Source organism: Camelina sativa, chromosome 17 (genome assembly GCF_030686135.1).
Source record: "Camelina sativa cultivar CO46 ecotype springtype chromosome 17, ASM3068613v1".
In the NCBI taxonomy this organism is placed as follows: domain Eukaryota; kingdom Viridiplantae; phylum Streptophyta; class Magnoliopsida; order Brassicales; family Brassicaceae; genus Camelina; species Camelina sativa.
In genome coordinates, this window is record NC_141896.1 from 28863877 (window position 1) to 28886371 (window position 22495).

General features: G+C 33.8%; 2 protein-coding genes and 2 pseudogenes across 3 annotated transcripts; 2 read left to right on the top strand and 2 right to left on the bottom strand.

Annotated features, from left to right (window-relative positions):
* Positions 1–368: 368 nt before the first annotated feature.
* On the top strand, positions 369–3225 carry LOC147924451 (uncharacterized). The gene is made up of 6 exons (XM_087496783.1): positions 369–845; positions 1018–1150; positions 1417–1786; positions 1898–2192; positions 2286–2428; positions 3216–3225. The coding sequence occupies exons 1-6, from the start codon at positions 369–371 to the stop codon at positions 3223–3225; spliced, it is 1428 nt and encodes a 475-aa protein (XP_087352909.1).
* Positions 3192–17632, bottom strand: LOC147924452 (acyl-acyl carrier protein thioesterase ATL1, chloroplastic-like; annotated as a pseudogene). Its single transcript, XR_015586029.1, has 13 exons — positions 17473–17632; positions 17166–17239; positions 10338–10412; positions 9736–9780; positions 6763–6827; positions 6584–6668; positions 5641–5771; positions 5402–5496; positions 5215–5258; position 4498; positions 4080–4144; positions 3908–4003; positions 3192–3506 (listed from the first exon to the last, which is right to left on the bottom strand). The product of XR_015586029.1 is annotated as an acyl-acyl carrier protein thioesterase ATL1, chloroplastic-like (transcript).
* Positions 10154–15983, top strand: LOC104759708 (uncharacterized; annotated as a pseudogene).
* Positions 17633–20499: 2867 nt separating the features above from the next.
* On the bottom strand, positions 20500–21369 carry LOC104757834 (MLP-like protein 168). Its single transcript, XM_010480623.2, has 2 exons — positions 21095–21369; positions 20500–20955 (listed from the first exon to the last, which is right to left on the bottom strand). The coding sequence occupies exons 1-2, from the start codon at positions 21270–21272 to the stop codon at positions 20675–20677; spliced, it is 459 nt and encodes a 152-aa protein (XP_010478925.2). The 5' UTR covers positions 21273–21369; the 3' UTR covers positions 20500–20674.
* Positions 21370–22495: the final 1126 nt, after the last annotated feature.

The window sequence follows — 22495 nt, forward strand, 5'->3', positions numbered from 1 at the left end:
TAGTTAGAGAGTTTTTTCGATCAGGTAGTTTTGATCCACGTTTAAATGAGACGAATATTTGTCTCATTCCTAAAGTTGATCAGCCGCAGCGGATGGCGGAGTTTAGGCCGATAAGTCTTTGTAATGTGAGTTATAAAATTATTTCTAAAGTTTTGTGTTTTCGGCTTAAAAGGTTCTTGCCATCACTGGTTTTTGAAACTCAGTCGGCTTTTGTTTCGGGTCGCTTGATTACGGATAATATTCTTGTGGTGCAGAAAATGTTTCATGGGTTAAATACTAACCAAAGGTGTAAATCGGAGTTTCTGGCTTTCAAAACGGATATGAGTAAGGCATATGATCGTGTTGAATAAGATTTTTTGGAAGCGGTTATGGTTAAGTTAGGTTTTGCTAGGAAATGGATTACATGGATCACGTGGTGTGTATCTTCAGTGTCGTATCAAGTTCTTATCAATGGTCAGTCTCAGGGTTCTATTAAACCACAACGAGGTTTACGTCAGTGGGATCCTCTGTCACCATATTTGTTTATACTTTGTATAGAGGTTTTGATAGCAAATATTAAAAAGGCTGAACGGGAGAAGAAATTAACGGGTATCACAATTGCTCGTGATAGCCCCACCATTTTGCATTTGTTGTTCGCTGATGATAGTCTCTTTTTTGGCAAAGCCGAGGCCATTGAATGTAGGACAGTAATGGATATCATAGGTAATTATGGTCAAGCTTCGGGACAAGAGGTTAATCTGGAAAAGTCCTCTATTATGTTTGGTAAGAAGGTTCCGTCTGATATAAGAACTCAGTTAAAATCAGTTATTGGTATTTCTAAAGAAGGTGGTATGGTTCTTACCTGGGTATCCCTGAAAGTCTTCAGGGTTCGAAAACTAAGGTGTTTAGTTATGTTAAGGATCGTTTGGACGATCAAGTAAATGGTTGGTCTGCAAAGTGTTTATCGAAAGGTGGTAAGGAGGTTATGATCAAATGGTTGTGTTAGCTCTCCCGACCCATGTTATGTCGTGTTATAAGCTGCCGCAGGAGTTGACGTCTAAGCTCACGAGCGCTATTTCAAAATTTTGGTGGAAGTATAATGATAAGGCACGTGGTTTGCACTGGGTAGCGTGGGATAAAATGTGTAATGACAAAAGTGAAGGGGGTCTAGGTTTCCGAGTTCTAGAACAATTTAAAATGACGCTATGTTGGCTAAACAGTTTTGGAGGTTAATCCATCATCCGACATCCTTAATGGCTCGGGTGATGCGCGGTCGATATATTAGAAATAAACATCCTCTTATGGCAAAAAAACCAAATAATCCCTCCTTTGCATGGAGGAGAATTTATTCAACTAAGGACTTGGTGGTACAAAGTGCGAGGTGGGCGGTAGGTTCTGGATGTTCTATATCGGTTTAGCGTTATCCGTGGTTACCAGATCTTCGGCCAAGACCAATTAATGGTCGGGGAAGTTTGCTGCATCCGAATTTGATGGTTAATCATTTAATAAATCCAGTTACAAAGGATTGGCATTTGCCTATTCTCGAAGAGTTTATGAATCTGGCGGATGTACAACATGTTTGCAGTATAGCGGTTAGTAAAACTTATAAACTGGACCGTTTACTATGGCATTATACTAAGTCGGGGACGTACTCGATCAAATCGGGTTATCGGTTAGCTCGGGAATTAATCAAGGAAGTTGAGGATCGGCCGTCGTGTATGGCTCTTCGGGCCCATAGTTGGAAACTTGAAGTCCCGCCGAAAGTCCAACACTTTTTCTGGCAGATTGCCTCTGGTAATCTCCCTGTGTTGGAATGAATTGCTCATCGGGGAGTCCGATGTGATGCCCTGTGTAAACGGTGTGGTTCTGCGGTAGAGACTATAAATCACGCTCTTTTTGAGTGTCCTTGTTCGCGCAGTATCTGGGAAGCATCTCCGGTTTTGATAGATCCTGAAGGTTTTCCATATGGCTCGATATACTCAAATTTAGATTTCATTTATTGGCGCGCGTCTTCTCAATCGGGGGTTTCCGACATAGCTTTCCGGCTGCCATGGATTCTATGGTCAATTTGGAAAGATATGAATAAAAAGGTTTTCCAGGGAACAGAGGCAGAGCCAGTTTATATTCTAAATCAGGCGGCTAATGATAAGTTACTATGGGAGGAGGCTAAAGCTTTCTCTGAGAGAGTTTTGGATTCTTTGCCATCTTTGGAGGTCAGGGATTCCTCTTTTCGTTGTTAGGTCGATGGATCCTGGAAAGGTTCGGATCCTTTTGAGGGACTGGGATGGTGGTATTGTGATTGTGAGGATACTACCCTTCTTCTGGGAGCACGGAGCCATAGACGGGGTCCTACTCCCTTGCACTCGGAGTTCCAAGCCTTGATTTGGGCTATGGAGTCCCTTAAGACGGCTGGTGTTGATTGTCAAGCGTTCGAGACAGACTGCGGAGAGTTAGTTGCAATGTTACAGGCTCCTGATGATTGGCCCGCGTTCTCGCATCTGCTGGATGATTTTACCTTGCTTAGATCATCTTTTCCTCTTTTCACCCTGGCTAGGATTCCCTGTGTTTTCAATGTAAGGGCGGATTGTCTTATTCGTTTTTCAAGATCTTTAATTTCTGAAATTTCTTTTGTAAACTATTTTCTTCCAGTTTGGGCAACCAATCTAGGAGTTTTTTTTTTAATTTAATTTAATGTTTGGTTGAAAAAAAAAACATGAAAACGCTGATATGTAAATTAGAGAAAGAGAATTAGTTTGTTTTTTGTATTGATTAGTTGACAAAAAAAAATTTCACATTCTGTTTACAAATAAATGGTTTGAAATCCGTCGACAGCCATCCAAATATGAATTGATTTCGATAAACTTTAATGTAAATGGCCCTACTCGTTACTCGAACACTATTTATTGTTATGTCACGTAAACTCATGTGGCCATATCGTTTGGTTTGGTACATGAGTTCCATGACTTATTGGCCTCCTGCGCGCTGAACAAGTGGCAATTGGGAGACCAGTGGCTGCATATATATGGTCAATTAGTTGATGAATCACGTTTTGTTTTTTCTCTTTTCCACGAATATATTTTATTTATACAGTATTTTATTAATATGTAATACTGTATATTTAATAAATTATACATACACACTGATAAAAATGATATGAAAAGAAACATACGTTCTACCATATGTAAAATAGTATACAAGAATAAATTGTCAATAACTCAATTTATAAAAACTTTCAGATACATTTAGAAATCTTCAAATCGAATGGCATATGCCAGAATACCATATAAAATATTCTATTCTCTGGAATGAGAGAATGTAAGAATCTAGATTTAGAACATCTTTGTTATTTGAAAAAAACATAGGAATGCAGGCAAGACAGTACTTATTGGATGTGAACAAAATTAGGAGTGAACAGAGACTTCTTGGCGTTGGAAATGAACGAAATTAGAGCGTATAAAAGATGGGACTTGGGCAGGACGGTAGTTGGTGTCAAGCCACACTGCTGTTTCGTGCGCTTCCAAAATAAGCTGCTATACCAAAAGGATCTAGATTAGAACACAAAAGAGCCGGACCTGACACCATTGATTTGAAACATTGCAATGGGGCCCCCATATTTAGAAGTTTTTTGTTATTTTGAGGCCCCCAAATACAGAAAAATGTTATTATGAAGTCTCCAAATACACAAAAATGTTATTTTTTCTAAAAATTTTAGAATTTCTTATATTCTTTTAAGATATTTTGTATTCTGTTTTAAAAAAATAAGTGTTTTGTTTAACTGAATTTTCTTTTTAGTATATAGTTTTTATACTATGAAAATTATGATTATATTTTTTTCTTATTTTGTATGGGACCCCCAAATGCTTTGGTCCGGCTCTTACACAAGTAAAAAAAAACAACACAAAGGCTTAATAGGAGCAACAAAATTAACCTCTTGATCAGGCAGTTTTAAGATGAATTGCTCAAATTAGATACGCACCATAGATACTCCTGATATTCTAGTTTTCACCATAAATCTGAATCCATTCTGCTCAAATAAATCAAATAAAATATGTGACGATTATTTTATATATATATAGCTAGTAAAAGAGGGTCAAAAGTACTCGTAAAAGTGCACGGAATTTTATTAACAACTCAGAAATTGCCAAGGCTTTACCCGAACGGGATACTTTATGAGTTAATTAAAAGAAATGCCATGAACAGTAAAAAAAAATTAGTCAAAATGCCACTTTGTTCACTTCTTTTCCATAATGCCACAACCTTCACTTAAAAAGACATAAATGCCCCTCGATGATTATTAGGCTGTTGATAGACAAGATACAAATGACAGACAAGATGCGGATAATGGACAAGATGTGGATAATGGACAAGATGTGGATGATTGACAAGATGCCGATGATGGACAAGATGGAGATGATAGACAATATGTGGATGATAGACAAAATGCAAATGATGTACAAAATTAGGATGATGGACAAGATGATATGGAGAAAGATGCCAGCGAGAAACTCAATTCTCCACCCTCATCCACATCATCCGCTTTTGGTCCACCATCCTCGACATCCTCTTTTGGTCCACCATTCTCTATGCTATCACTTTTCCATCATCCACATGTTCTTTTGGTCCATCATCCTCTACATCTTCTTTTGGTCCACCATCCTACATGTTATTACCTTATCCATCATCCTCCACATCATTTTCTTCTTCATTGTCTTCTCATCCTTCTCCCTATCATCTTGTCCATCATTTTCTGTATCATCTTGTCCATCATCTGCTTCTTGTCCATCAACTGCATCTTGTCCATCATATTTATCTTGTCCATCATTTTCATCTTGTCAATCATATTTATCTTGTCCGCCATATTTATCTTGTCCATCAACCGCATCTTATCTCATCTTTCTCTCTATCATCTTGTCCATCATTTTCTGTATCATCTTATCTATCATCTACTTCTTGTCCATCATCTGCTTCTTGTCCATCAACCGCATCCTGTCCATCATATTTATCTTGTCAATCATCTTATCCACCATCTTGTCTATCATCCGTACATTTCCCTCCAAAATCATGAAAGAGACACAACTTTTCCGCATCTTTACTTCATTATTATCATGAGAGAAAAATCGTCTTTTGACATTATGCCATAAAGTTGTTTTGTGGCATTTTCTTTAAGGTTTTGAGAATGTGGCATTGGTGAAAACGTTTTTAGACAATGTGGCATTTTTGGCAAAAATCCCATACTTTATCGCAGTTGATACCGATACTCTCCATGAACTCGTGTCGACCTTTGTATGAAAACAAGTTTAACAAACAATAAATAGTGGACAAGAATGATATATAGGTTAATTGTAGCATACGTCTACACTCGAAAGGATGATTTATAACAATCTTAAGCAGCAGCATTTGCAACCGATCGACTTTAACTAACCGTGTTGGCAGTAGTTGGCATAAACGACATTGTTCACAACACCAAACTGATCCAATTCATAATCACGAACTTTATGTTCAGTTTCGTGGAACCCACTCATTTGCGATATGAATATTTCAATTAGATTGCGAACATGGTATAGCTAGCTATAGACATCTTAAGTGGCAATAGTACCATCCTACCAAAATATATTAGATCACTGAGCTCTTATAATTTGAGATAGAGAGACATATGTTTACCTTTTTTCTCCTTTTAATTTGAGGCATGCGAGAGGCTTGAAGGTCTTTACACTCCGGAGAGGGAGGATTACAGGTCGCCTCCATGAAGAGGGAAATATTACAGGCATTGTTGGAGCCGCCGTGCTGATAGCCTGATATATATATTTCACAAATAATTTTATTTTCTTAAATTTCTGATGAAATATTATATTTATTTAGATTTTTTTGAACTTATGTGCGATGTGCCATTAAATTTACATCAAGTTTTCCGGATTATTATTAATTAGAATATTATTTTCTTCTAACTATTTATTTTATAATCTCTGCAATCGTATCCGTACTTCATTTTCTCTCATCCTTAATGAGTAAAATAGTTAGATAGAATATATAACAAAAAAAATTCAATATCATTGATTTCTTTTAAGTTATTTAAAAAAAAAAAAAAATTCCAACCGCAATCGCCCGCAACCGCAAACGCTTGCGGGAAGTAGCCGGGAAGTAGCTTTTGGAATTCAGTGGTTTGGAGCGATTAGAAGTGATTAGGAGCGACTAGGAACGGTTTGTGTGATTGGTTCCACTCGCTAGCAACCGCTACCACCCGCAAACGCAGCATTTATGGAAGGTAGCGGGAGAACCAGTCAACACCTATATGTATTGCCTTTTACGTGTAACGAATGCCCAAATATTGTTGACAACTTTTGTACTCTTTGTGAAGTTTGGTTTCAATTACCAAATATATAGACAAATACAGATTGTAACAGTACTATCTGGCATATATGTGCCACATAAATACATAATACATAATATAATATTACATCACTTATTGTATCTCTATATTAGTAAAAGAGAAGTTCAACTTTCTCATTGCCCGAAAATGCCCCAGTCGAAATTTATCTTAACACATATCATTAAGGTTAAATATGACTTTTAAATCTATTGAATCGGGTTAAAAATTCTAAATTACCCGATAATTATCAATTGGATATCCGGATATATATTGATGTAAAAATGGGCTATTTCGGGCCTCCTGAAATAAGCCTGCAATAAGCCTGCAAAATAGATTTATAATTTATGTATCGTTTTCATTGAAAACGAAATTCAAATAAAAATAATTTTACAGATATCAATCTTCCAAAATCTTACCAAACCGCATTTTTAATTATGTCTTTCATTCCTAATTCATACTCCAATTTATTTCGAATCCTTAACTGCACCAAGAAAATTGATCATCATCTTTAAAAAATTGTTAAGAATATATTACGTAATTAACTACTAAGATTTTCTGCCGAAATGCTACGAATATACCATATACCATAAAATATACTATCAAATTATACCTAATGGAGACTTCCTATAAATACTATGATACTTATCGAATCGTAAACCACCATAGCTTCTTCTCTTTCTCCTTTCTTCTTTCAAACCTTCTCCAATGGCTGCCGAGAACGTCCCTACCACAGAACTGCAGTCCATTAGGCCATTCAAAACAGGATGGAGAATTCATGTCAAAATCATTCATGTTTGGAAGCAAAACACTGTCTATTCCGGAGAAACCATTGAAATGGTTCTAGCTGATATTTCAGTAAGCTTACCGAACTCTTTACTAGGTTTTATTGTTATGTATTGTTAAGTGTTTTGAAGTTTAATATATTTCCTTTTGTTAAATAGGGTACCCTCATACATGCAACTGTGAAGAAACAACAGTTTGGAAAGTTCCAGAGACTGATCAAATCGGGGCAATGGGTAATCATTGATACTTTCACAATGACTAGATCCGCTGGGAAATTCAGGGTTACGAACCATCCTTACCGTATGACGTTGATCAACATCACCTCCATGGTGCCATGTGCGTCCTTGACTAATGACATGTTCCTCCAACTGGTTGACTTTGAGAAGGTCATTGACGAAGCTGGATTGAATGAAAACATTTTGGTTGGTAAGTATCTTGGTTAAAACTTTTTGTTAGAATTAATTATAGTTATTTAATCATAACTATATATGATATGCGAAAAATATGATTATACAGATGTCGTAGGTCAAGTTGTCAATGTCGGCGAACTTAAGATTCATCAAGTCGAAAACAAGGACAAGAAGAAAGTTGAGTTTGAGCTGAGAGACATACGGTATTATCGTGATCAATAAGTTCAGTTATTCTAATAATTATTTACTAAATTATCTTTATTCATCAACCATATAGTGATGACCGACTATCATGTACATTGTGGGGTGGTTTTGCTGAGAGAATCCTAGCTGCTTGTGAAAACAATAGACAACAGGTGGTGATTTATCTGTTGCGCTTTGCTAAGATCAATTCTTTCAAAGGTAAAAATATCGATAGAAGTTCTACTTATTATACATTTTTAAGATATAAAAAGTTCTAATACATTTTCATGTATTAGGTCAACGATCAGTGTCAAATGCTTATGACATTTCGTTAATGGAGATTGATCCAAACTATCCAGAAATTGTGGAGTTTCATGAAATGTAAGCCATTATTAGCATTTAATTTGTTTTGTGATAATTTATTGACTATAATTATTTCGACAAAAATAGGCTGCCTAAGGATGGTCTTGCCTTGACAATCAAACAAGGTGTACCTAAGGAGTTAGCAGTTAATAAGAAAGCTCAAGCCTTTAAACACTGCGAAAAGAAATCGATTGAAGAAATCAGGGCATATAATGAGGTACATATAACTGATTATTGTATTTTACTAATGTGCATACTATATAAACATGAATTTTATAAACTAAAATTATATTTTTTTGCAGGAAGGGAAATTCAAGATTTTCTGCTCAATCTATGCGATTGATACAGAGTATGCTTGGTAGTACTTTGTCTGTTTAAAGTGTAATACCACAGTGTACAAGGTTTGCAAAGTTGAAAATGAGGTTGTGGAAAAAAACAAGAAGACATTGTTTTGGTGTTCCGGCTGTAATGAAAATGTTACTAAAGTCAAACCAAGGTAATTTAAATCGTACTAGGACCATATATTACTGCTGTTTGAAAGTGATCAACCTCTTAACCCTGGTGAGTACGGATTTTATAGGTATAGGTTGACTGTCTGTGTTATGGATTCAACTGCACAACTTAAGTGTATCCTGTTTGAGAAAGAAGCCAAGTTGATAGTACAACACAGCTCTCTTCAGCTTCTCGATGGCAATTTTAATGAGGTAACATATTAACATCTCATTATCTTCAGAAAATAATTTAGATATCCGCCTATGGATTTAATGATTTTGTTTAAACTTTAGATGCAAGATCCAACAAACATCCCTCAAGCATTGAAAGAGTTAGTTGGGAAGACTTTTCAGTTTGTCGTGACTATTGGAAAGGATAACATCAGAGAAGGCAAAGAAGTTTACAAGGTCTCTCATGCGAATGTTGGGCTTGAAAATGAGCCAGGTGACGAACTGGAGACATTTGAAGGTGATGATGATTTGACTACAATTGTCAGTTGTGATCAGGTACAATGTAGAGTTTCACGTGAATTGAAATTTTAGTACTGTATCTACCAACTTGATGTATCTAAGTCTACTCTTTTTAATATTGTTACCAGGAAAGCTTATTGTTAACTGGAAGTTCAGAACAAACTAATGCATTGTCAACACCTTCCACAACTCCCTCTTCCAAAAGGAAAGATGATGTTTCTGGTCAGAGTTCTGAGCATTCGTCTTCTTCAAAGAAGTTGTGTATTGGGTCAATAAGTGATGCTATTGAAGATGCTCATGTTGCAAGTGGCTAAGAAGACACATTTATTTACAATATCACGATTGCTTAATTTATGTTTCTGTCCTCTTCAAGCAAATTTATTTTGACAATTTCGATTTAGTTATTTTGAATTATGGCTTTGTTTTTGGTACTATGTTAAACTTCCATGCTATAATGAATAAAAAGCATCGTGATCTTTTCTACTTTTAAATGATTATTTTGGACCTGTTTATGTGAATTAATACAGGTTTTACTGATTTTATTACTCATGTATTAATTACATGTGATTTTAATATATTGATTTTATGATTCTAATTTGAGGTCATCTCTAAATTATTTAATAAATCTGCTAATATTCAATTATGTTAATATGTTATTGTATACTAAGGAAAAGCACATACTTCTTACCTTAAATTTGAATCCCATTCTGGCGAATCTTCGACACAACAACTCCTACAAATTAAATTCAATGCACATTTTTTTAATCAATACACGTACACTTTCTTAAAAAGACACAGTATTAAAAGTTTGAATCACAAAATACTGTGATACAAATAAATCAATACCATTTAAAATGGATATTTAAAATATTTCCTTACTAGAAATTACCTAACAAATACGCAAAACAAATTAATAACCAGGTCTACACTTTTTCGGGGATTCGTTGATCAGGGCATTACCATAAAATGAAAAAAGATTACAGAATTGTATCTCCTAATAAGTCAACACACCAAACACATTTATTAAATCTCACAAAACACCATCTCACTATCAACGAAGCTATCAAACCCTACTTTCAACGATAGTAGAGTAATAGTAGAGTAATATGAAAAAAAGATACGAGCAACCAAATTCTGATGAAGATTGTCAGCAAACCCCAAAAAGGAATAGATTAATACCATCACATACTCCTTTGAGTGTGCTTACCAGCTCAAGTCAAACTTATGGCAATTCTGCTATCCCAGTCAAATCAGTTTTTACTAGAGTTTTCAAAGATATTACAAACTTACCAAGAGCAAACAGTCCCACTATTGAAACACCTCCACCTCCACAGACATCTTCTTCCAACAAATCGCTTCTTCAATCTGGTAATATAAAATTTACATTAGATCGTTTATATAATAGTACTACAGGGTCTATTTAGATAACGTAATATGTTATACAATTATAGAGATTTTATCAGGTTCCGAGAATGTATACAATGGATCAAATTCACATGGTAATGTCAGGCCAATTCATTCTACCACATCTTCTGCTACGGTTTTCGAAAAAGCAAAACAGAGACTAAAAGCTTTTAGAAGAGATAATGTTGCAAATAAAACATCTACAGATAAAGTCAATTGTGAGTCTTCCAAATTAAAACATCTATATAAATTTAATGTATTCTCAAATGTTCTTTGTTTGACTATTCTTTGTTTGACTGGTTTCTACTTATATATAATCGTGATTCAACCATATCAGGTCATACATCATTAAATCATGTCAGTATTCAGCCTAGAAATTTGGAAGCAGAATTTGATGAATCTGCTTGGAAGAATTCATCAGACGGTATACTTTTAACTTGATTAAGAAGAATGTCTCTCATTATCTGTTGTCTAACTAATGATCATTTAACTTTCAAATCACAGAAGAGACTATTTATGAAGAGGAGCAGTCATATTATTGTACTAGCAGCGATGAAGATATCCCAGCGGAACTAAATTTATCTGATGATGAAGGATTTAACATAACCGAAGGACATGAAACAATAACAGAAACCACACTTGATACAAGGAAAGGCAGAACTACTACAAAAAAATCCAGCAAAATAGGTACTATTGAAATTTTGTGACTATATTACTATGATTAAATTTTTTTAAGATGTTGGTGTTAATATACTTTAAACTTTCAGAGTATTTAGATCATGGTGACCCAGATCATACATGTCAGTACTGTGGTGCATTGTTGTGGTATGATGAGAGGCTTAACAAGAGGAGAAACACAAATAATCCTAAATTCTCTCTATGTTGTCTACAAGGAACCGTAAAACTACCACTTTTCAAAGAACCTCCTCAGTTTATAAAAAAGTTGGTTACTGGTAAAGACAACATGAGCAGACATTTCCAAAACAATAGTAGAGGTTATGAAATGGTTTTCGCAATGACATCTCTAGGAGGAAAAGTAGATAGAGCTATACATCAAGGAAAGGGACCAAATATGTTCCAGCTACAAGGAGCTAATTACCATCTTATTGGAAGTATGAAGCCGAAACAGAATGATTATGCAAAGTTCTCACAGCTATACATCGTAGATACAGAAAACGAAGTATCAAATAGAGAAACAGTTCTCAGGTATTGACTAAATCAAACTAAAAGACAAAGTTATGTTCATCACTTTATAATAATGTGGTTACTTTCACCTTTCTGTTTTGCAGCAAAATCAAAGAACAGAGATACAACAGTTGGGAAGAAAAACTTGAGAAAGGATATAATAGAGCCACTAATTAAAACATTGGATGAAGTTAATCCTTATGTAGCACATTTCAGGGCAGCTAGAGATAGGTTTGCTAATAATACAGAGGACACATTTCATATGAGGATAGTTAGTGATCGTGTTGGTTTGGATGGTAGGAATTACACTAACCCAACAGTCTCAGAAATAGCTGCTCTCATACCAGGTGATTTTGTTAAAGAAATGCCAGAGCGTGATATTATTATAGAGGAAAAAAGCACAGGACTCCTACAGAGAATCAGTGAAATTCACCCTTCCTATTTGGCATTACAGTATCCATTGATTCACATTTATGGGGAAGATGGTTACAGACTGGGAATTCAAAAGGGATACACGGATAAAACCAAAACAACCAAAATAAAGTGTATTAGTATGCGTCAGTGGTTTGCATTTAGGATTCAAGAAAGAGTTGGCGAGTCTCATACACTATTATTATCTAGGAGGTTGTTCCAACAGTATGTAGTTGATGCGTACTCAGCAATAGAGTCAAACAGGTTGAAATATATCAAGCTAAATCAGGCTAAGCTTAGGTGTCAAAATTACAGCGCCGTCAAAGAAGCAGCGGATTCAGGCTTGAAAAATATGGGTGAACAAGGAAATCCTATCTCTATTCCCTCTTCTTTCACTGGTGGTCCAAGATATATGGTTCAAAGCTACTATGATGCCATGGCTATATGCAAAACTTTTGGGTTTCCTGACCTTTTTATAACTTTCACATGTAATCCTAAATGGCCAGAGATAACAAGGTATTGCAAAGCAAGAGGTCTCACACCAAATGATAGACCTAATATAATATGTCGTCTATTCAAGATCAAACTGGATTCTTTGATGTTTGATTTGACACAGAAAAGGCTACTTGGAAAAACTGTTGCAGGTAACCTATTTTTAAACCTCTACTTATAATTTTCCTCCTCTTCGTTGAATGTGTTATAACATACTAAAGTGTTTTTTGGCAGCTATGTATACAGTGGAATTTCAGAAAAGAGGGTTACCTCATGCCCATATACTATTATTCATGGATAAAAAAAGTAAACTACCAAGTAGCGATGATATCAACAAGATTAGCTGTGCAGAAATTCCTTATAAAGATACAAAGCCTGACCTGTATGAGATCATTAAAGATTCCATGATTCATGGACCTTGTGGAGCTGCAAATCTGAACTCACCATGTATGGTCGATGGGAAATGTTCAAAATTGTATCCTAAGGCACATGCAGAGATTACAAAAGTTGGGAAAGATGGTTATCCAGTTTATAGGAGGCGTCGATCAACGCATTTTATTGAGAAGGGTGGTTTCAAGTGTGATAACAGATATGTGGTGCCGTATAATGAGAAGTTGTGTTTAAGATATCGAGCTCACATCAATGTTGAATGGTGCAACCAAAGTGGCTCTATCAAATATTTGTTTAAGTACATTAACAAGGGACCTGATCGTGTTGCTATGGTTGTGGAACCAGTCAAGCCAAATCCACCATCCACAACAACGACTGTTAGAAAAACCACACAGAATGAGAATAAGAAAAATGAAATTAAAGAATACTTTGACTGCAGGTATTTTTATAAAATCCTTTACTATCGTTTCAATGTTTTCTTATCTCTAGAAAATGTGCACTTAAATACGTGAGACTTTTAATAGGTATGTTTCTGCGTCTGAAGCTATATGGAGAATCTTCAAGTTCCCAATACAGTTCAGGACAACTCCAATTCAAAGACTTTCGTTCCATGTTGAAGGGAAAAAACCATGCTATTTTAAGCTCAATGATGACATAGAAGAAGTATTGGAAAATTCTGAGAATGAAGATTCACAATTGACAGCTTGGTTCTACTTAAATACTGTCAACGTATCTGCTAATCAGTATCTTTATTCGGAGATCCCTGGTCACTTTACTTGGCAGGGTAAGAAGAAGCAATGGAGCGTTAGAAAGAGAGGTTTTTCTCTGGGTAGGATTGACTACGTTCCTAGACGGATGGAACCTGAATATTTCATGCGAATCCTCCTAAATATTGTTCGGGGTCCTAAATCGTTTGATGATTTGAAAACCTACAAAGGGGTAGTTTATAAAACCTATAAAGAAGCATGTTTTGCAAGAGGAATCCTAGATGATGATCAGATATTTATTGACAGCATTGTAGATGCAACTCAATGGTGTTTTGGTCCTCAGTTACGTAATCTTTTTGCAAATATGATTTTGTCAGAATCTCTATCACAACCACAACATGTTTGGGAAGAAACATGGATACATCTTTCTGAAGACATTGAGACAAAGAAAAGAGAAGAATATAACAATCCAGGGTTGTTTTCCTATTTTCACTTATTTTGTGATACTTTACTACTTTTTATTATTGACAACAGTCTGTGGTTAAATTGATATCTATTTTAATTGTTCTTTCTTGCAGATTTAAACTTAACAGATGCAGATAAAAGAAATTATACTCTCATTGAGATAGAGAAGCTAATGGTGATGAATGGTGGTTCACTATCTACCATTGAAAATATGCCGCAGCCATCAAGGGAAACTATTGATCATTCCAATCATTTTATTGTCGAAGAGATGAAATACAATAGGGAGGAGCAGAAAGAGAAACATGATGAATGGGTGAAAATGTTAACTTTGGAGCAAAAAGAAATTTATGATGAGATTTTGGATGCGGTATTGAATGATAAAGGAGGAGTGTTTTTCGTTTATGGATTTGGTGGTACAGGAAAAACATTCATGTGGAAGACTTTATCTGCTGCTCTTAGGTATAGGGGAATGATTGTAATTAATACAGCCTCAAGTGGAATTGCTTCGCTTTTACTTCCTGGTGGTAGGACTGCACATTCCAGGTTTAGGATCCCGATCACTCCTGATGATAGTACATCATGTACCATGACTCCTAATGATGATGTTTCAAATCTTATGGATGAGGCTTCTCTAATTATATGGGATGACGCTCCAATGATGAGCAAGTACTGTTTTGAAAATTTGGATAGAAGTCTGAAAGATTGTATCGGTAGAGGACGAAATAAGCCATTTGGTGGTAAGGTTGTTGTTTTTGGAGGAGATTTCCGGCAAATACTGCCTGTTATTAATGGTGCCGGACGAGCGGAGATTGTATTGTCTTCACTGAATGCATCTTATTTGTGGGAACATTGCAAGGTGTTGAAGCTAACCAAAAACATGCGTCTCCTAAGCAACAAATTAAATGAAGATGAGGCAAGAGATATTGAAGAGTTTTCAAAATGGATTTTGGATGTGGGTGACGGGAAAATTGCTGAACCTAATGATGGAGAGGCTCTAATAGATATCCCTGCAGAGTTTTTAATTACTGATGTTGATGATCCTATAGAAGCAATCAGCAGAGCTATATATGGGGATTTTGCGTCTTTGCAAACGAAGAAGGATGCAAAATTTTTTCAGGAGAGAGCTATTTTAGCACCAAGAAATGATGATGTCAATACCATAAATCAAATCATGCTTGATAAATTACCAGGTTTGTTTCTTTTTGATTAGAGGTTTTGAAAGTTTTTCAAATTTACTAGATCATTTTTTTTTAAATTTAAACTTCAGAAATATTAAAACTACTTATTATTTTTGAAAACTTTTCCAGGTGAAGAAAAAAGCTTCCTGAGTTGTGATAGCATTGATCCAACTGATTTAGACTCTGTAGACAATCCGGTATTCACTCCTGACTTCTTAAATAGTATCAAAATCTCAGGATTACCAAATCATAATTTGCGCCTAAAGGTCAGGGCTCCTATTATGTTGTTGAGAAATCTAGACCCTAAAGGTGGATTATGTAATGGAACAAGACTTCAGATAACACAAATGGCTGATCATGTTTTAGAGGCGATGGTTATTACAGGAGACAGAAGTGGTGATTTAGTTTTGATTCCTCAAACATTTATCAAGCCATCTGATACCAAGCTACCTTTCAAGATGCGTCGTAGGCAATTCCCTATAGCTCTTGCTTTTGCTATGACCATCAATAAGAGTCAGGGACAATCATTGAACGAAGTTGGTCTATTTTTGCCTTGACCGGTTTTCTCACATGGGCAATTATATGTTGCTCTTTCTAGGGTGACTTCTAAGAAAGGTTTGAAAGTTCTGATTGTTGACAAGGAAGGTGAGATTCAAAGGCAGACAATGAATGTAGTGTTCAAAGAAGTATTCCAGAATTTATAAGAGGTTCGATCATGTGTTCTTTTTTTTACGAAAGATTGTTTTCTAGACTTTTTTAATTAAGTAAACCAAATAGTTTTCCATTGTTTTGCTTAAGATATTAATTTTATAAAAGGTTCCATTTTTTATATTACGTACTATATAGTAATGTAATACTATGCACACATAATCAAAAGATTGTATCCTTATTATATTATGTTCTCTATAGGAATGTAAGTCTAAAATAATTTAATGAAAATGTAAATATATTAAATCTATTATATAGTTTAACAAAAAAAATTTACCATAAAGATTTAAAACATTGAAAACTATTTAAAGCATTTTACCATAATTAAAAATTGTACTTTAATTATAATATTTTTTAACATTCGAAACATATTTACTTTTTATTTAGAAGATTTTGAAGATCATAGTATTCCCATGAATAAGCTGTATTAGTTATTTTAGAATATTCTGAACGAATATATAGAATAGAGCACAAATGAGATCTAATAAGATATATTTACAACCTAAAAACCCTAAACTTCACCACCTATATAACTTCCTTACTTCATACTTTGCCACAAAGACCACAAACTGAGCTTAGCCCAAAAAAACCTTTTCCAGTAAAAACATGACAAAGATTGGAAAGCCAAAGAATGTTACAGATCCAGTACTTGAGGCTTGGTTCGACCTAAACCGTAATTCTGAAGTTGCAAGACAACTGACTTTTGAGGAGATTCCTGAGGTTTTTACTTGGATCCCTAAAGGAAAATGCTTCGAACGAAGAAAGAGATCATTGAACACTCGAAGAACTACTTCTATTTCAAGTAAGTTTACTGGTAATTTATCCCTAAAACTTCTCTTCCGTTTTCTTAAAGGACCATTAAGTGATGAAGATCTGAGGACTTATGATGGAGTTGTATATCCATCATACAAGGAAGCATGTTTGGCAAGAGGATTAATAGAAGAATGAAGTATTTGATTTTTTATGCTGTTTTTTATTTTTTGTTTTTTTCAATTACTTTCCCTATTCCTATGTTTTGTTATCCTTTTCAAGTTTCAAATAAATGACAAAGAATAAGTTGTTATAGATTTAATCTTTATTATAAAAAAACAGTCAAACTAATCTTCCATTTTCAAGCAACCAAAGGAACAAGAAGCATAGGAAAAGTATTCTTATTAAACAAACAAATTAGGACATACCTTCAATTTTTTCTCTGCTAAAACTTATCCTCTCTTATCAATAAGTCTTCCTCCAAAAAACGTTAATCAATCTCCTGACATTGAATCAAAAAAAATACTTACACCTGGTCAGTATATTACCAATTATTCCCAGATAACATTTTCTAATTCTTTCAATTCAATACAAAGCCACAAAAAATTATTTAGAATCGTTCTTTGAGAATAACTTAAACAGTAACTAAAAACGGATAGACTAACAAAAAGTTCACAAATTGGAAAGTTCTACAAATTTTAAACAAAGATTGAAAACTTCAGAAATTAAGCTTACTGTTTATGGCTTCATGTCATTATACTCTATTGTAATAAACTGGGTTACTGGAAGTACTTCTCATTTCATTTCCTGGATTAAATTGCAAAACAAATTAATCAGTAAAGATGTAATATTCCAATAAAAAACAATTAAAAACATTTTAAGAAACAACTACTTATCTTACGAATATCATGATGTCTTTATATATATCCTTCGGTTGATAGTATAGGCTTTCACATGTACTCAAAAAAATACAGGAAACATGTCAAACAATCACATACGGTAATGATATACTATTTTTAATATTAGCAATTTTCGTTTTCAAAACTGAATTGGAGATATAGAACAGTACAGAAAGAGTTAGAACATGTAAAATCGAGGAAATTTAAAGAAAATTTATTCATAACTTTTAGCAACTTACCAATCCAATTGGTTTACATAAATCGGATCGCTAAAGCCATGGGTGAAAACTGAATCAACCGATTGATAGCACCATCATCTTCATAGACAAACCCAATTGATTCGACTAATCGGAGCTTCTCTCATTTCACAATTTTTTGTTTTCTCTTCAAGATTCGGTTGATTGAAGAAGTATTGAACTTGATTTTACTCTCTTTTCTGAAAATTTGATCGTGAGAAGATGGAGATGAAAAGATTGAACGATTCCCAATTGGAGATGAAACGATGGAAACGATGTTGATGAAAAAATGTCTCGATTCCCAATTGTTTAACAAACATACACCTTTCTCTTTAAAATAAAAGCTTAATAGAAATCCCACCGAAACCCATATCATAAATATAAAAAAAAAAAGTGTTAAACAAAGACCCAAATTTGTTGGTGGACCTATTTATAATACAGCCCAATTCTTTCAATGCTTCAAAATAGAATACATTTTACAGAATTACATTTAAAATCATAAAGTAAAAGTAATTATATACACTATGGTGATTACATTGTCCAATAGATTTCGCATGTATACGATGTGTAAAATATATATATATATATATATATATATATATATATATATATATATTTATACTATTATGTACAACTTCGTATTAATAAAGACAAAACGTGTGAAATAATATTTCAGTAATCGTGTTTACACAACCACGTGTTAAGTAAAATATTCTTTCATTCTCTTAATCTCAAGAAAGTTTTGCTTAAATTAATTATTTATAAAAAAGATATGGCAAATTTGACAAACATAGACACTATAATAAACAGATACTATAACATCTTCTAAATTGTTATCCGTTTTAACAATAATAAAATATTTCCCCGCGCTGTAGCGCGGATCGGGTCCTAATATACAGTATAACAAAATCAATAATTCTTCTCCCATGCTACCATATGTGTCACATAAATTAGAAAAAAAAAAACAAAATTAATATATATATATATATATATTGTATACATGTATCATTTAATATAAAAGAAACCAATTGGTTTTTGACATTACTCTCTTAATTTTTTCTTCTCCATCTGAATAATGAATGTCCCCTTGTTTGTTCTTACGTCATTAGTGATCTCATTTTTGTCCTTTATATCAAATTTATGTGGAATTTGAGTACCTGTTTGGTCTTTTTTGTCAAGGATTTAAAAACTCGTATCCCTTCCGATGTACTAGCGATGGTTATGTCTAACTAACCCGGTCCACGACAAAAGCAAAGAGAAGCCATGGATTAGGACGTATAAATTTAGTGAAAAAAAATTGGGACAATTTGAATAATATACAAAATTTGAAAAGAAATTTGAAAACCACACTTAATATTATAGGTGATTTGGAAACTACACATTTTGAAATGAAAATGCACAAAAATACCCTTATTATTAAACAATTTTAACAATTAAATAAAAAACAATAAAAATTTAATTTATATTTAAAAATAAATCGACTTTAATAAATTACTTTTTAAAATTGTTAAATTCAGAATAAATTATTTAATAATTTAAAATTATAACAAAAAATATTTATTGTATTTTAAATGGCCTTAAAAAATCCATGTTTTAAAAGACATTAATTGAAAAGTTTATGGTTTAAACAATTTTTTCCAATCGACAAATCGACGTGAGATTATTAATAAAGAGAGTATAATATTTTGTTAAGACTTGTATTTAGTTAGCTTTATTTAGCACAATCCATGCTACCGTCATTACCAGCGGATATATTGTTTAGTCCCCTATTCTGTTAGTTGTATCGGGATTGGTTCATGTTATGGGTCGTACTCCCATATCACCTCAATGACTGCTAAGATCGTTATCATGTTTATTATGTATATTTTGCTGCTAGTATATGGATTGAATCAACTAATGTTTGGATATTGTACGTTTCATATATTGCTAATACGTAATTATTTATGTTATGCTAATATATTTCCACTCTGCTGATATTATGTGTTTTTATAAATTTCTATGTTAACTATGGTTTTGAATAATAACTTCGAGATACATGTTTGTTCGTATCCGTAAGTGAACTTTTTTAGTATGGTATGCGTAGTCTCACCAAACGATTGTCCGTTCACGTTGAAGAGGAGCAGAGTAGCTGAGATTTAGAGTTTGTTTCTCGGACGTATTGCGAGACTTCGTATATCCTCCTACATTTTTTTCCTTTAAAATTTAGAATTTAATGAGATTTTAACTTTTACGTATTGTGGAATTATAATATTTCATTATGTTATTCTTTAGTAATCTTCAGAATTCTTTTTTTGAATTTTCGGGGCGTTACATTTAACATGTGTAATATAATATTGGAGATTTGATACAATATAAACAACTAGGTTCATGCATATGTATGTAGCTATGAATATTATTCTATTATAGCTTAGAATTCGTAACTCTTTGTCCTAATCAATTATAAATAAAAAATTAAATATTTACCAACTAATTCTCTATGTAACAAGAGGATTCTAACAGAGGATGAAGGAAAGAGATGGTAAGAACATCTACATCAATAACTCTCTTAGATAGAGTCTCTCAATCAAATAATATACTGTATAATATTTTTAAAATGTTAGTAACATTAAATAATTGAACCAATCATAAGTCTGGAAGGTAGATTTATCTTATTTTTTATCTTCTCTTCTTATTATTTTTATTTTTGAACGGAGAGTGAACATTATCACATTATCGAGAAAGACATACAAAACGTACATAAGAATAGAAGATTCCTTACGCATATAATAACTCTACCACACATACGCCAAGCAGAAGAGTCCCCTAATCATCAGACAAGAGGTATCGGTCAATATCCTTAATCACTTTGACGAAGAACTGAAGGAGCCTCTCTGGGTGAGCCACGTTCTCATCAAGTTGTTCATACCTCATGTTCCACTTCACCACACTTCCAGGCTCCCCTTTCTTAGGGCTCACCTTCATCGTTTTCAAGAAGCTCTTGTACTCTTTCTTCAAAGGTCCTTCCAACACCCTCCACTGGATCACATTATTCTCAAGATCCATGGCCTCGATCCTATCCTTTGACACTCTTGGCTCTCCATGTACTTGTACACCAAAACGCGTTTACAAATCAAATATATCATTCTTTTTTTTTTCCGTAGATCCAATTGTCTAGTATACCTATACCATAGTTTAAGGTTTAACTTGCATAGAATGAGACGTACAAAATAATATTTCCATTACCAGGAGTTAATTTCCACAAGAGTATGCTTCCAGTTTTGCCCCACTCGCCTTCGAGCAGATCACATCCCTGAATGTAGCGAGTGGCTTTGGAAACATGTTGTGATCTCATGGCGAACATGTGGAACTTATCAGCCATAGATTTGATCTCCACATCTACCTCTACCTCTTCCTGTACCATATTTTCTCTAAGTCATCTACACATGGATTAATTGAATATTTATGAGAATGGGTGGTTCCCTTTGAGTTCGTAGGTCCTAATCATAAAGAAGGATTGAATGACGAACATAAATGAAGGAGTGGATACATTTTATTTTGAGAGTGACTGTTCACAACTTCTTGATTATTTGTTCATCGCATCATTAATGATTTAACTACTTTTAATTAGTTGTGTTTGTTACCTAATCAAGTACATGCCACACATTCTCCTTCCACTGGAATTTGGTAGTGTCATCATAATCTTTATTCCATATGCCACGATTTTGCGAGCTGAAGCTGAGAGATATGAAAATCACGATGACATATCTCATCTTAATATTATTTACTGTAATTGCATGAAATAAAAATTGAAAAAAAAAGAAGAGCGAACAAGGTATATAAGCTCTTTGGAATGAACTAGCCCAATTAATGAGAGACCAATGACGGAAAACAGATGTAAACCAGTTCAGAGAAGGACGAGAGTCCAACCAGTTTGCTATATAAACCTGTTTAGCAATGAGTGTATCAAATTATCTTTTTTTTTTTTTGAATTGAATGTAAAATTGTATTCAACCAAAAAAATCCTTTGTACAATGAATGCTTCAGTAAATTTGAAGGTGGTTTGAGATAAACATTAAGAGCTCAGAAAGAAGTTCAAAGTATAAATAAAGTTATCCCCTAAGAGGTACACTAGTATCAAATTATCTCTTTTCACTTGGCACCATAAAGGGTCATTTTTTACCCAAAAAAAAGTTACTATAGAGGATTAGATTGATCAATCTTATTCAAGCTAGGGTTAGTATTTAATATAGGTGCTATAGCTCATCCTTTTTTTTTGTCCGAGTCATCGGTAACGATCTTCAATTCCAACTACTCTATTGTTTTGTTTTTGACTTCTGTTGACTTAATTATCTTCATCATCGACTTACATTAAAACAGTTGACTTATGTTATGGCTAGTGGACTTATAACATAGTCGATTTGTTTAACAAGTGACTTATTTTTTTTGTTCATCGGTTCATATTTGTTTCTGTTGATTTGTTTATTTATTGTTGATTTATTATATTCTACATTGATTTATTAATAAGGTCAATATTTTAAATGGTTGACTTAAATTTAATTTTTGTCGAGTTATTTAATTTTCCGTCAATTTATTTTAAAATTGTCGACTTGTTTTTTTGTTTGATTGTTTTTTTACAAAGTCAAC